This window comes from Ranitomeya imitator, chromosome 8 (assembly GCF_032444005.1).
Source record: "Ranitomeya imitator isolate aRanImi1 chromosome 8, aRanImi1.pri, whole genome shotgun sequence".
Taxonomy (NCBI): Eukaryota; Metazoa; Chordata; class Amphibia; order Anura; family Dendrobatidae; genus Ranitomeya; species Ranitomeya imitator.
Window position 1 is genome coordinate 199,706,648 of NC_091289.1, and position 16,098 is coordinate 199,722,745.

At 54.9% G+C, this 16,098-nt stretch overlaps 2 protein-coding genes across 4 annotated transcripts in view; one reads left to right on the forward strand and one right to left on the reverse strand.

The window, feature by feature from the left end:
• The first annotated feature begins 2,837 nt into the window (after positions 1–2,837).
• The window catches only part of SAMD13 (sterile alpha motif domain containing 13), a 35,213-nt gene continuing 21,952 nt past the window's right edge, over positions 2,838–16,098 (forward strand). Inside the window, exons 1-4 of one of the 3 annotated variants that reach the window (XR_011314846.1) lie at positions 2,838–2,927; positions 5,589–5,673; positions 6,642–6,753; positions 7,029–7,473. Coding sequence is in view for 2 of the 3 variants with exons in the window: in XM_069735812.1 (XP_069591913.1) it covers positions 5,636–5,673; positions 6,642–6,753; positions 7,029–7,172 (294 nt within the window). In the remaining variant the exon portion in view is untranslated. Of the gene's footprint in view, positions 3,248–5,588; positions 5,674–6,641; positions 6,754–7,028; positions 8,359–16,098 lie in introns of those variants that run through there. The other 2 variants (XM_069735812.1, XM_069735813.1) reach the window with 2 other exon arrangements.
• The window catches only part of LOC138647033 (uricase-like), a 45,136-nt gene continuing 40,135 nt past the window's right edge, over positions 11,098–16,098 (reverse strand). The window contains exons 4-8 of the mRNA XM_069735811.1: positions 13,906–13,984; positions 13,599–13,785; positions 13,122–13,245; positions 11,433–11,516; positions 11,098–11,263 (exon numbers count right to left, since the gene is read on the reverse strand). Coding sequence (XP_069591912.1) covers positions 11,189–11,263; positions 11,433–11,516; positions 13,122–13,245; positions 13,599–13,785; positions 13,906–13,984 — 549 coding nt within the window. The 3' untranslated portion in view covers positions 11,098–11,188. The remainder of the gene's footprint in view (positions 11,264–11,432; positions 11,517–13,121; positions 13,246–13,598; positions 13,786–13,905; positions 13,985–16,098) is intronic.

Sequence of the window (16,098 nt, forward strand, 5' to 3'; positions counted from 1 at the left end):
GCAGATGAAAGTGCAGGTTCCTTCATCAGGTGGGGGGAGGAATACTAGTTGGCGACGTCACTGGCACAGGGCCTCTCATAGTACGCAAAAGTGTTGCTGCCGGTGGGAGGCGCCCCCGCCGTGCAAACACACCGCTGTACTTTGAGGGGCCCTGTGCCAGTGCCAATGCCAACGAGTGGGCCCCCCCTGCTTGCTCAGGTTCACAGCACTTGCAAAGTTGAAATACTTACCTCTCCCTGCTCCACTGCCGTGACGTGGTCCAGATTTCCTGGGCCCACTAATTACTTGAACCAGCCCTATCCCCCACAACTTTAGCCAAATGACCCCCAATTTCAAATGCCTTCCAATTATTATAAGGTAAATTACGCTTGACAAGCTTCATTAAGAAGAATGGATGGTTTTGACATTAAAATGGGCACTCTAGGTGTTTTCCTGGCCCCCACTCACTGCCGACTATGCTGCCCCATTGACTTGCATTGGGTTTCGTGTTTCGGTCGATCCCGACTTTACGTCATAATCGGCCGATTTCACTCGACCCGACTTTGGACATAGTCGGGTTTCGCAAAACCCGGCTCGACTCTAAAAAGGTCAAGGTCGCTCAACTCTAGTAATGTATACTGGATCCACACTGATCTATAGTGGTATTGTATACTAGATTCATGCTGATCTATACTGGAACTGTATACTGGATCCACACTGATCTATAGTGGTAATGTACAGTGGGGAAAAAGAGTATTTAGTCAGCCGACAATTGTGCAAGTTCTCCCACTTATATAAAGATGAGAGCGGCCTGTAACTGACATCATATGAAGACCACAACTATGAGAGTCACAATGAGGAAACAAATCCAGAAAATCACCTTGCCTGATTTGGAAGATTTATTTTGCCAATTATGGTGGAAAATAAGTATACTGGATCCCTATTGATCTACAGTGGTAATGTATACTGGATCCCTGCGATTCCATACTGGGGCTGTGTACTGGATCTGTGCTGATCTATAATGGGAATGTATGCTGGATCCCTGCTGCTGATCTATACTACATCTGATAGCTCTATACTGGGACTGTACACTGGATCCCTGCTGATCTATACTAGGACCGTACACTGGATCCCTGCTGATCTATGCTGGTTCTGTATAACTGGATCTCTGCTGCTGATCTATACTGGGACTGTACACTGGATCTCTGCTGATCTATGCTGGAGCTGTATATTGGAACCTGCTATGTACTGGGTCTGTATATTGGATCCTGCTGATCTATAGTGGTAATGAATACTGGATCCCTGCTATTCTATACTGAGACTGTATACTGGGCCCCTATTGAGCTATAGTGGTATGTATTCTGGAAACATACTGATCTATTGTGGGAATGTACACTGGATCCCTGCTATTCCATACTGGGGCTGTATACTGGATCCGTGCTGCTCTATAGTGGGAATGTATATGGGATCCCTGCTGCTGATCTATACTACATCCTATAGATCTGTACTGAGACTGTACACTTCATCCTGCTTATCTATACTGGGACTGTATAATAATAATTATTATCTATACTGTGTCTGTATACTGGATCCTTGTTATTCTATAATGCGTCTGCACTGGATCCCTGCTGCTGATCTATAATGGATCCTTTTAATCTACACCAGACTGTACACTGGATCCTCTTGATCTATACTAGGACCACAGGCGGACACAAACAGAAAAGGGCCCCTGTGCAAGAACAATATATGGGCCCTTTGCAGCCCAAGAGCTCCTAAAAATGCAAAATTACACTTGATTTGTAGGTTACAATGGGCCCCTTACCTCTTGGGCCCCTGTGCGGCTGCACAGGTTGCACCAATGATATGTCCGACCCTGACTAGGACCGTACACTGGATCCCTGCTGATCTATGCTGGTTCTCTATAACTGGATCTCTGCTGCTGATCTATACTGGGACTGTACACTGGATCCCTGCTGAACTATACTGGGACTGTACACTGGATCCCTGCTGATCTATACTAGGACCGTGCACTGGATCCCTGCTTATTTATATATTGAGACTACACTGGATCCCTCATGATCTATACTGGGACCGTACACTGGATCCCTGCTGATCTATGCTGGTTCTCTATAACTGGATCTCTGCTGCTGATCTATACTGGGACTGTGCACTGGATCCCTGCTGAACTATACTGGGACTGTACACTGGATCCCTGCTGATCTATACTAGGACCGTGCACTGGATCCCTGCTGATCTATACTAGGACCGTGCACTGGATCCCTGCTTATTTATATATTGAGACTACACTGGATCCCTCATGATCTATACTGGGACCGTACACTGGATCCCTGCTGATCTATATTGAGACTCTATACTGGATCCCTGCTGATCTATACTGGGACCGTACACTGGATCCCTGCTTATTTATATATTGAGACTACACTGGATCCCTCATGATCTATACTGGGACTGTACACTGGATCCCTGCTGATCTATGCTGGTTCTCTATAACTGGATCTCTGCTGCTGATCTATACTGGGACTGTACACTGGATCCCTGCTGAACTATACTGGGACTGTACACTGGATCCCTGCTGATCTATACTAGGACCGTGCACTGGATCCCTGCTTATTTATATATTGAGACTACACTGGATCCCTCATGATCTATACTGGGACCGTACACTGGATCCCTGCTGATCTATATTGAGACTCTATACTGGATCCCTGCTGATCTATACTGGGACCGTACACTGGATCCCTGCCTCACACTGAGCCTCTGATCTACATTCTTTCCTGCACAATCACCACAATCCTCCTGCATTGAGCTATAATACTACAGCTCCCAGCATGCTCTCCGGCTCAGGCGCCTGTGATTGGTCGGCTGACAGCTCGTATGGACCGTGCAGGAGAGGAGGAAGCCGCCGCGGCTGACAGCGATGCAGAGGGGTGAGTGTCTGACACACTGCACCGGAACATCAGCGGCTCCTCTGCGGTGTCACCGCGCCCGGTCCCGTCTGTCCGTCGTCACTGTCACAGTGCAGAAGGCGACGAGAAGCCGGAGCCGCCACAGACCACCGTGTGAACGCGCCCCTCGTCTGCGCGTCTCCCACCATCAGCCGCTCGTGTGGTCTCCGGCTCCGGCGCCCCCCAGGCCGCTCCCACCAGCGCTTTCTGCTTTCTGCACTGGTTGATGCGTTTTCACTTGCGGTTAGTTTTCTGCTGCCGGAAATAAAACCTGCGGATTCAGGGGCTTCACTGAGGAGAAGGTGAAAACCACAACAAAAAGGGGAAACAGACAAAAATGGAGAATCTGAGCGGGGGACGAGGGCGGGATACAAAGCCCCGCAGCGGGGGACGAGGGCGGGATACAAAGCCCCGCAGCGGGGGACGAGGGCGGGATACAAAACCCCGGAGCGGGAGACGAGGGCGGGATACAAAGCCCCGGAGCGGGGGACGAGGGCGGGATACAAAGCCCCGCAGCGGGGGACGAGGGCGGGATACAAAACCCCGGAGCGGGGGACGAGGGCGGGATACAAAGCCCCGGAGCGGGGGACGAGGGCGGGATACAAAACCCCGGAGCGGGGGACGAGGGCGGGATACAAAGCCCTGGAGCGGGGGACGAGGGTGGGATACAAAGCCCCGCAGCGGGGGACGAGGGCGGGATACAAAACCCCGGAGCGGGAGACGAGGGCGGGATACAAAACCCCGGAGCGGGGGACGAGGGCGGGATACAAAGCCCCGGAGCGGGGGACGAGGGCGGGATACAAAGCCCCAGAGCGGGAGACGAGGGCGGGATACAAAGCCCCAGAGCTGGGGACGAGGGCGGGATACAAAGCCCCAGAGCTGGGGACGAGGCCGGGATACAAAGCCCCAGAGCTGGGGACGAGGGCGGGATACAAAGCCCCAGAGCGGGGGACGAGGGTGGGAATACAAAGCCCCAGAGCTGGGGACGAGGGCGGGATACAAAGCCCCAGAGCTGGGGACGAGGCCGGGATACAAAGCCCCAGAGCTGGGGACGAGGGCGGGATACAAAGCCCCAGAGCGGGGGACGAGGGTGGGAATACAAAGCCCCAGAGCGGGGGACGAGGGTGGGATACAAAGCCCCGCAGCGGGGGACGAGGGCGGGATACAAAGCCCCAGAGCTGGGGACGAGGGCGGGATACAAAGCCCCAGAGCGGGGCACGAGGGCGGGATACAAAGCCCCGCAGCGGGGGACGAGGGTGGGATACAAAGCCCCAGAGCGGGAGACGAGGGCGGGATACAAAACCCCGGAGCGGGGGACGAGGGCGGGATACAAAGCCCCGCAGCGGGGGACGATGGCGGGATACAAAACCCCGGAGCGGGGGACGAGGGCGGGATACAAAACCCCGCAGCGGGGGACGAGGGTGGGATACAAAACCCCGGAGCGGGGGACGAGGGCGGGATACAAAACCCCGGAGCGGGGGACGAGGGTGGGATACAAAGCCCCGCAGCGGGGGACGAGGGCGGGATACAAAACCCCGGAGCGGGGGACGAGGGCGGGATACAAAACCCCGGAACGGGGGACGAGGGCGGGATACAAAGCCCCAGAGCGGGGGACGAGGGCGAGATACAAAAACCCTCGGGCAGGGCGGGACGAGGGTGAGATACAAAAACCCGGAGCGGGGGACGAGGGCGGGATACAAAACCCCGGAGCGGGGGACGAGGGTGAGATACAAAAACCCGGAGCGGGGGACGAGGGCGGGATACAAAACTCCGGAGCGGAGGACGAGGGCGGGATACAAAACCCCGGAGCGGGGGACGAGGGCGAGATACAAAACCCCGGAGCGGGGGACGAGGGCGGGATACAATACCCCGGAGCGGGGGACGAGGGTGGGATACAATACCCCGGAGCGAGGGACGAGGGCGGGATACAAAACCCCGGAGCGGGGGACGAGGGCGGGATACAAAACCCCGGGGCGGTGGACGAGGGCGGGATACAAAACCCCGGAGCGGGGGACGAGGGCGGGATACAAAACCCCGGAGCGGGGGACGAGGGCGGGATACAAATCCCCGGAGCGGGGGACGAGGGCGGGATACAAAACCCCGGAGCGGAGGACGATGGCGGGATAAAAAGCCCCGGAACGGGGGACGAGGGCGGGATACAAAACCCCGGAGTGGAGGACGAGGGCGGGATACAAAACCCCGGAGCGGGGGACGAGGGCGGGATACAAAACCCCGGAGCGGGGGACGAGGGCGGGATACAAATCCCCGGAGCGGGGGACGAGGGCGGGATACAAATCCCCGGAGCGGGGGACGAGGGCGGGATACAAATCTCCGGAGCGGGGGACGAGGGCGGGATACAAAACCCCGGAGCGGGGGACGAGGGCGGGATACAAAACCCTGGAGCTGGGGACGAGGGCGGGATACAAAGCCCCGGAGCGGGGGACGAGGGCGGGATACAAAGCCCCGGAGCTGGGGGATGGGGGCGGTTTCTATCCCACCCTCGTCCCCCCGCTCCGGGGTTTTGTATCCTGTCGCCTACATCCACTGTTCAACATTCTGGTGGTCCCACAGCCCACTGTACAACATGCACTCGCACTTGTCAGACGTCTCCTTAATCTTTTGTGATCTATATTTTTTGAACAGTTTTAGAGATCACAGAAGCAGCCGGACTTTCCTAGGACACGGGGACTATGGAGAGCAAAGAGAATGGCTCCACCGACTCCAAAAGGTAAATTCTGCCCATTTCTGGCCATTGTGCGCCACATCATTTGGTGAGATTCATAAAAACGAGTGCAGTTTCGGTGAGCGCCGTCACCGGCAGATCCTGCGCCGTCACCGGCAGATCCTGCGCCGTCACCGGCAGATCCTGCGCCGTCACCGGCAGATCCTGCGCCTTCACCGGCAGATCCTGCGCCGTCACCGGCAGATCCTGCGCCGTCACCGGCAGATCCTGCGCCGTCACCGGCAGATCCTGCGCCGTCACCGGCAGATCCTGCACCGTCCAGCGACTGCTAACGTAGAAACGTGGCGCTCAGACGGGACAGGAGGTGGCCGAGCGCGCCTGACAAAACCATCATAATTTATGCCAAAACACTAGTGTGAATTTCGACGTGAACGTGTGCCTGTCCTGGTAAGGGACATTAGTGTCACCAGATTCCTGACATGTCGCCTCCTGCTCCAGCGCTGCCTTCATCAGAGCTTGTTCTCATCCTCATTATTAATAGTTATTGTCCGATAGTGATTGTAAATACAAGCAATTGTGCAATTTGCAGCTTATTTACATTTTTAGCTATTCTTGACATATAAACACTTTTTTTTACAGCTTGTTGCCTTGGAGACCGACCACGACTGATAGACAGCTGGACAGCAGCAGTGATCAGTCTCCAAGGCAACAAGCTGTAAAAAACAAACAAACAGAAAATTGCAAAAAATCTTTGTTTTTATGTGTCTCCAACAATATCCATCTATGAAGATGAAAAACTCCCTCAAATACTTGTGTACAAGACGTGCGTCTTAATGAATCGGGGCCGGAGCATGTATTGAGCGCGCGCACCGCCCTGTGCACCCCCTTATGATATATCAGTAGTGTTTGCAGATGACGGGTGCGCACTACCCCAGCTACCGCGCAGCCTGATCACACACATGATTAGGCTTTGGGGTCCATTGTCGTGTTATTGGTGGTCTCGTGTTTTCCAGCTCCATAGAGGATGGGAGACCCCCTGATCCGGCGCTCTGGGCCATCGATGATGTCGTCAGTTACTTTAAAGCAGCCGGATTTGAAGAACAAGCAGCAGCGTTCAGAGATCAGGTAGGAGATGATAGCGGGAAACCCCGATGTGACAGATCCTCTCTTGGGCCGTGTTCACACTGTCAGTATTTCTCCGGAGCTGACAGCAGTGCAGCAGTGTATTCTCAGATGCCGCCTTGCTGTATTTGGCCTGCAGGTGGCGCTCTCATCCAGCGTGTGACTGTGAGCAGTGATCCTGCAGATGCGGCCCCTGGCTCTACGATCCCGCGGGGTCTCCGATCACCTTCTTCTCGTTTCCTTCCATTTATTGATCGTTTTTCTCTTTTTTCTATCAGGAAATCGATGGGAAATCTCTGCTGCTCATGACCAGAAACGACGTCTTAACGGGACTTTCTCTAAAACTGGGTCCAGCGCTGAAAATCTACGAATATCACGTGAAGCTGCTGCAGACACAGCACCTCAAGAGCGGCCCCCCATAAGACGTGAGCTGTCATGTGGCTGCAGAGAGACCCCCAGCATGGACCACCCACGAGGACGCAGGGAGAACGCAGGGAGCGGCGCCGCTGATCTCAGCTCCTTGGGAAGAGTTATTGTGTCTGTGATCCTACGAGGACGGGGGGGAAGCTGCACGGAAAAGCCCCTTATCTGTACAGAGTCACCCCTGGACGGGCGGCGGACATCGGACAGGATGAACATGATCAATAAGGATCCTTCTGGATTTATAAAGGATCCCGAGGACAAATGTAAATTCCACCCTGGCGCCCAAATGGTTGAAATAAGGTGAATTATCAGAGATGTGGGAAGTGAAATGGAAGTAAATATGTATATGGGGCCAGGAAATGGGGCAACCAATATACGGGGCCACCATCACCGATATACGTAACTACCATCACCGCTATATGGGGCCACCGTCATCGCTATACGGGGCCACCGTCATCGCTATACGGGGCCACTGTCACGACTATACGGGGCCACCATCACGACTATACGGGGCCACTGTCACCAATATACGGAACTACCATCACCGCTATATGGGGCCACCATCACCGCTATACGGGGCCACCGTCACCGCTATACGGGGCCACCGTCATGACTATACGGGGCCACCATCACGGCTATACGGGGCCACTGTCATGGCTATATGGGGCCACCATCACCGCTATACGGGGATACCTTCACTGCTATACGGGGCCACCATCACCGATATACGGTGCCACCGTCACCAATATACGGGGCTACCGTCACTGCTATACAGGGCCACCATCAGCTCTATAAGGGGCTACTGTCACCCCATAATTATTACAGGTGGCTCTTGCTCTTGGTTTCACTGGACACACAATTAGATCCGGACTGATCCCGGGTACCAGGTACAGACTGAGTTCGGGGCCACTCTTTATTGCTCCTAGGGGTCCCTGTAAATCCTCATAAATCCTGATAGTCTGCCTGTGATTCACACTGCTGTCTGCAGGGGGCAGTGTTATAGTGACAATCACTTGTTGGTCCCTGCAGTTGTCATTTTCCTGCCCTCATTGTTCTCTGGGCAAGAAGACATGAACTGCAGTGTAAAGCAGGGCGGCCTCTACGTGGATGATTCCCACAGATTGCAGATGTCAGACTGGACCTGAAGCTGCTGATACTTTATATAAAGTGTGTGACAATCACTGGAAACTTCTGTGGAGATTCTGCCATAGCGTTCACTCCCTGTGGTGACGTGCGCTCTCCCTGCGGTGATGTGCACTCTCCCCGTGGTGACGTGCGCTCGTCCTGTGGTGATGTGCGCTCTCCCTGTGGTGACGTGCGCTCTCCCTGCGGTGATGTGCACTCTCCCCGTGGTGACGTGCGCTCGTCCTGTGGTGATGTGCGCTCTGCCTGTGGTGACGTGCGCTCTGCCTGTGGTGACGTGCGCTCTCCCTGTGGTGACGTGCGCTCTCCCTGTGGTGACGTGCGCTCTCCCTGTGGTGACGTGCGCTCTCCCTGTGGTGACGTGCGCTCTCCCTGTGGTGACGTGCGCTCTGCCTGTGGTGACGTGCGCTCTGCCTGTGGTGACGTGCGCTCTCCCTGTGGTGACGTGCGCTCTGCCTGTGGTGACGTGCGCTCTCCCTGTGGTGACGTGCGCTCTCCCTGTGGTGACGTGCGCTCTCCCTGTGGTGACGTGCGCTCTCCCTGTGGTGATGTGCGCTCTGCCTGCGGTGACGTGCGCTCTCCCTGCTGTGACGTGCGCTCTCCCTGCGGTGACGTGCGCTCTCCCTGCTGTGATGTGCGCTCTCCCTGCGGTGACGTGCGCTCTCCCTGCTGTGACGTGCGCTCTCCCTGTGGTGATGTGCGCTCTCCCTGTGGTGACGTGCCCTTTCCTTCAGTGATGTGCGCTCTGCCTGTGGTGACGTGCGCTCTCCCTGCTGTGACGTGCGCTCTCCCTGCGGTGACGTGCGCTCTCCCTGCTGTGATGTGCGCTCTCCCTGCGGTGACGTGCGCTCTCCCTGCTGTGACGTGCGCTCTCCCTGTGGTGATGTGCGCTCTCCCTGTGGTGACGTGCCCTTTCCTTCAGTGATGTGCGCTCTGCCTGTGGTGACGTGCGCTCTCCCTGCTGTGACGTGCGCTCTCCCTGCGGTGACGTGCGCTCTCCCTGCTGTGACGTGCGCTCTCCCTGTGGTGATGTGCGCTCTCCCTGTGGTGACGTGCACTTTCCTTCAGTGATGTGCGCTCTGCCTGTGGTGACGTGCGCTCTCCCTGCTGTGACGTGCGCTCTCCCTGCGGTGACGTGCGCTCTCCCCGCGGTGACGTGCGCTCTCTCTTCGGTGATGTGCGCTCTCTCTGTGGTGACGTGCGCTCTCCCTGTGGTGACGTGCGCTCTGCCTGTGGTGACGTGCGCTCTCCCTGTGGTGACGTGCGCTCTGCCTGTGGTGACGTGCGCTCTCCCTGTGGTGATGTGCGCTCTGCCTGTGGTGACGTGCGCTCTCCCTGCGGTGATGTGCGCTCTCCCTGCTGTGACGTGCGCTCTCCCTGCGGTGACGTGCGCTCTCCCTGCTGTGACGTGCGCTCTCCCTGCGGTGACGTGCGCTCTCCCTGCTGTGACGTGCGCTCTCCCTGCGGTGACGTGCGCTCTCCCTGCGGTGATGTGCGCTCTCCCTGCGGTGATGTGCGCTCTCCCTGCTGTGACGTGCGCTCTCCCTGCTGTGACGTGCGCTCTCCCTGTGGTGACGTGCGCTCTCCCTGCTGTGACGTGCGCTCTCCCTGCGGTGACGTGCGCTCTCTCTTCGGTGATGTGCGCTCTCTCTGTGGTGACGTGCGCTCTTCCTGTGGTGATGTCTCCTGCATTGGACACATATCCTCCAGAGTACGGTGGTGGTGGCCTTACACCACTCTATCCGACGCTCCGCATTGTGCTTGGTGATGTACGGCTACCTGCAGCTGCTCGGTAATGAAGCTCCCGGCAGGGATGGGGGCACTGTGACCGGTAACTGGGATGGGGGCACTGTGACCGGTAACTGGGATGGGGGCAGTGTGACCGGTAACTGGGATGGGGGCAGTGTGACCGGTAACTGGGATGGGGGCACTGTGACTGGTAACTGGGATGGGGGCAGTGTGACCTGTAACTGGGATGGGGGCGCTGTGACCGGTAACTGGGAAGGGGGCAGTGTGACCGGTAACTGGGAAGGGGGCAGTGTGAGCGGTAACTGGGATGGGGGCGCTGTGACCGGTAACTGGGAAGGGGGCAGTGTGACCGGTAACTGGGAAGGGGGCAGTGTGAGCGGTAACTGGGATGGGGGCATTGTGATCGGTAACTGGGATGGGGGCACTGTGACCGGTAACTGGGATGGGGGCACTGTGACCGGTAACTGGGATGGGGGCAGTGTGACGGGTAACTGGGATGGGGGCACTGTGACCGGTAACTGGGATGGGGGCACTGTGACCGGTAACTGGGATGGGGGCACTGTGACCGGTAACTGGGATGGGGGCACTGTGACCGGTAACTGGGATGGGGGCACTGTGACCGGTAACTGGGATGGGGGCACTGTGACGGGTAACTGGGATGGGGGCAGTGTGACCGGTAACTGGGATGGGGGCAGTGTGACCGGTAACTGGGATGGGGGCAGTGTGACCGGTAACTGGGATGGGGGCACTGTGACCGGTAACTGGGATGGGGGCACTGTGAGCGGTAACTGGGATGGGGGCAATGTAATGGAGGTGCAATGCTGCTCCTATAATAGCAGCACAGTGTCGTGGTCCAGTATGGCGGCATTATGGCTGGTACTACAGGGCCACTGCGGCTATCACTCTTAGGGACGGTGTGGTTGAGCGTTGCAGGGGGACTAGTATAGTAATGGGGGCACTACTACCGCACCTCGTCACAACCTCTGGATCTGGCGGTATCGCCGCTCCCTGCGCAGTATCACGTCACAACACTCAGATGAAGCAGCCATTTTATTATTCCAGATCACCACAAATCAATGAGTAAATGACAGGAGCAGAATTATCGTCTGTCGCTCGAGGAACATCACAGCTTGGATGAAGCTTTTCTCCTCACAGTGCCGGTGATGTTTCCATAGGGTTTATCTGAAGGCAGCAGGATCTGCGGAGACATTGGATATCATCACATAATGCCGCCATCAATCTGCTACCTATCTACGACATCATACCGCCATCGTTCTCTGCACAATGACATTATATGTTGGGGTGAAGCCCCGCAGCTGCGCCCTGTGACGCAGACGGTAAACGCCGCAGCAGACGGTTCTCATTACCTCGTCTTTGTTGTTCAGGCCAAACTTGCTCATATCGATGGTGAAATAATGTTTGTTCGGCAAAATAATTTCAACTTCTTCAATCTGCAATGAAAAGAAGTCGTTATAGGGACAAGGCCCCACGAGCAGAACGGCTAATGCAAGAATGGTTCCCAAAGCTGACACCTGCCCCCGATCAACGGAGGACGAGACGAGTATTGGAGAATGAGACGAGTATTGGAGGATGAGACGAGTATTGGAGGACGAGACGAGTATTGGAGGACGAGACGAGTATCGGAAGACGAGACGAGTATCGGAAGACGAGACGAGTATCGGAGGACGAGACGAGTATCGGAGGACGAGACGAGTATCGGAGGACGAGACGAGTATCGGAAGACGAGACGAGTATCGGAGGACGAGACAAGAAACGGAGGACGAGACGAGTATCGGAGGACAAGACAAGAAACGGAGGACAAGACAAGAAACGGAGGACGAGATGAGTAACAGAGGACGAGACGAGTAACGGAGGACGAGACGAGTAACGGAGGACGAGACGAGTAACGGAGGACGAGACGAGTAACGGAGGACGAGACGAGTAACGGAGGACGAGACGAGTAACGGAGGATGAGACAAGAAACGGAGGACGAGATGAGTAACAGAGGATGAGACAATGGAGGACGAGACAAGAAACGGAGGACAAGACAAAAAACGGAGGACAAGACAAGAAACGGAGGACGAGATGAGTAACAGAGGACGAGATGAGTAACGGAGGACGAGACGAGTAACGGAGGACGAGACGAGTAACGGAGGACGAGACGAGTAACGGAGGACGAGACGAGTAACGGAGGACGAGACGAGTAACGGAGGACGATACGAGTAACGGAGGACGAGACGAGTAACGGAAGACAAGGGAAGCAACGGAGGACCAGACAAGTAATGGAGGAAGAGACAAATAATGGGGGACGAGACAAGAAACGGAGGACGAGACCCACAGGGGAGGCCAGGATGGCGGCACAGACTCAGACATGACATAAGTGGCCCAAAAATCTCAATCAGCTGAAAGTTGTAAAATGCAGGAGGTCTCTGTCCATAACCCTCTAACCCCCAACAAGACCCCTCTGTCCCCTACAGAAAAGAGGAAGGAGAATAGATGGATAAAGAACAGATGAATCCGTGCAGAATGAGATGGTGAGAAATGAACTGAATGCCAGTCCTACTGTCCCACACACCTTGTACTATTGTCTTGTGCTCCCCGTCCTACAGTCCCACGCTCCCCGTCCCATACTTACCGCCTATAGTCACGCCAACACGTGCTACAGTGACCATCCCATAGTTTCGTAGTCCCCGTCCTATAGTTTTGTAGTCCCCGTCCTATAGTCCCGCAGTTCCTATCCCATAGCCCTGCAGTCCCCGTCCTATAGTCCTACTGTTACCATCCTATTGTCCTGCAGTCACCATCGCTCAATCATGGATGGTAAGTCCTCGGAGTATAAGCCCCCTTAGGACGGACCCCATAACTTTGTATTAGACAATCCGCTGCACAGACAGAAGAAATGAATCGATGGCAGATTGTGAACCTCTGGGATAAAACATTGCCGTTCTCGGATACGGCAGATCTCTTTGATATCACACCGGACCCCATCCTCTTACGACATTTCTGACCATTGCACATATGGAGACCCCGGCCGCCGTGTGCCCCCCGCTCCGTACCTGGGGGACGCTGCTCAGGCACAGCACCTGGATGTCGTACAGTGTCTTCTGGACGGAGGGGGAATATTCTCCTTTGTCGTACGGACCAGCAAATTTGTCAAGGATGATTTCTTTCACGGTTCCACTGGCGAAACAAGAAGACGTTCGTCAGATGATCGTCACCCGGTGCCGGATTGAAGATTGGGTATATGATAACTAGAGCAGGGACTCGTGAGGACACACGTCCATCCTGCACATCGGGAGCCCAGTAACCCGCTATCTCCAGGGGCCCCAACAATATAAGGAGCGGTGGTGCACACAATCGTTCACACGGAGATCTTGGGAGCCCTAGTTCTTGGGATCGGTGGGAGTCCAAGTTGTCGGGAGGCTATCCCTAACCAATGAATGGGGTAGAACTCCCAGCTTCAGCATGTCCTTGTGACTCACTGGTCACTGGTGAGAAAACCCCAGGGCTGTGCCAGTCCCAAGGCCACTTACCAGATGGCATCAAAGTTCAGCCCTTTGTAGGAGTCAAACTTCCATTTGCAGTTGACGATGGTGGAGAAGCATCTGTCCTTCACCTCGGGGAGTGTTGTGTATTGATCTTTTATAAAACCTTCAAATCCGGACTGTGTCGTCTTCAGAATTCGCAGATCTTTGATTCCAGAGTAAACGACGGGCTGACCTGTGGGGGGGACAGCAAAATGACGGCATAAGATGGCGGTGCGGAGACTACAACACCCAGAGGTCCCCAGCCCTCTCACACCAAGGACAACCAGACCTGGTCCTGATGGAGATATCCTACCTCCTCGCTCCTGTTCTACTTCACAGAAATGGGTGCCCTCAGAGGAATAGATAAAGGCATGAACGTGCTCCACTCCGTCCTGCATAAACAGAGGCACGAAGTCAGAAATGCATGAATTCCCTTATCTAAGCAGATGCAAAACGTCTGTCGTTCTGGCAGAGTTACCAAACTTGTGCACTCATCACGTCTACCCCTTAGTGTGCGACCAATCAGAGCCTCATATCACTGTACTTACAAGACAAAATGCTATCATGTATCTCTGTATACAGGGAGCTCCCCCTAGTGGTGGCTGCAGACAGGATCTTATCATGTATCTCTGTATACAGGGAGCTCCCCCTAGTGGTGGCTGCAGACAGGATCTTATCATGTATCTCTGTATACAGGGAGCTCCCCCTAGTGATGGCTGCAGACAGGATCTTATCATGTATCTGTATACAGGGAGCTCCCCATAGTGGTAGCTGCAGACAGGATCTTATCATGTATCTCTGTATACAGGGAGCTCCCCCTAGTGGTGACTGCAGACAGGATCTTATCATGTATCTCTGTATACAGGGAGCTCCCCCTAGTGGTGGCTGCAGACAGGATCTTATCATGTATCTCTGTATACAGGGAGCTCCCCCTAGTGGTGGCTGCAGACAGGATCTTATCATGTATCTCTGTATACAGGGAGCTCCCCCTAGTGGTGCCTGCAGACATAATCTTATCATGTATCTCTGTATACAGGGAGCTCCCCCTAGTGGTGACTGCAGACAGGATCTTATCATGTATCTCTGTATACAGGGAGCTCCCCCTAGTGGTGGCTGCAGACAGGATCTTATCATGTATCTCTGTATACAGGGAGTTCCCCCTAGTGGTGGCTGCAGACAGGATCTTATCATGTATCTCTGTATACAGGGAGCTCCCCCTAGTAGTGGCTGTAGACAGGATCTTATCATGTATCTCTGTATACAGGGAGCTCCCCCTAGTGGTGGCTGCAGACAGGATCTTATGTATCTCTGTATACAGGGAGCTCCCCCTAGTGGTGCCTGCAGACATAATCTTATCATGTATCTCTGTATACAGGGAGCTCCCCCTAGTGGTGACTGCAGACAGGATCTTATCATGTATCTCTGTATACAGGGAGCTCCCCCTAGTGGTGGCTGCAGACAGGATCTTATCATGTATCTCTGTATACAGGGAGCTCCCCCTAGTGGTGCCTGCAGAAAGGATCTTATCATGTATCTCTGTATACAGGGAGCTCCCCCTAGTGGTGACTGCAGACAGGATCTTATCATGTATCTCTGTATACAGGGAGCTCCCCCTAGTGGTGGCTGCAGACACGATCTTATCATGTATCTCTGTATACAGGGAGCTCCCCCTAGTGGTGGCTGCAGACAGGATCTTATCATGTATCTCTGTATACAGGGAGCTCCCCCTAGTGGTGGCTGCAGTCAGGATCTTATCATGTATCTCTGTATACAGGGAGCTCCCCCTAGTGGTGGCTGCAGTCAGGATCTTATCATGTATCTCTGTATACAGGGAGCTCCCCCTAGTGGTGGCTGCAGTCAGGATCTTATCATGTATCTCTGTATACAGGGAGCTCCCCCTAGTGGTGGCTGCAGTCAGGATCTTATCATGTATCTCTGTATACAGGGAGCTCCCCCTAGTGGTGACTGCAGACAGGATCTTATCATGTATCTCTGTATACAGGGAGCTCCCCCTAGTGGTGGCTGCAGACAGGATCTTATCATGTATCTCTGTATACAGGGAGCTCCCCCTAGTGGTGGCTGCAGAGAGGATCTTATCATGTATCTCTGTATACAGGGAGCTCCCCCTAGTGGTGGCTGCAGACAGTATCTTATCATGTATCTCTATATACAGGGAGCTCCCCCTAGTGGTGGCTGCAGAGAGGATCTTATCATGTATCTCTGTACACAGGGAGCTCCCCCTAGTGGTGACTGCAGGCAGTATCTTATCATGTATCTCTGTATACAGGGAGCTCCCCCTAGTGGTGGCTGCAGACAGGATCTTATCATGTATCTCTGTACACAGGGAGCTCCCCCTAGTGGTGGCTGCAGACAGGATCTTATCATGTATCTCTGTATACAGGGAGCTCCCCCTAGTGGTGGCTGCAGACAGGATCTTATCATGTATCTCTGTATACAGGGAGCCCCCCCTAGTGGTGGCTGCAGACAGAACCTTATCATGTATCTC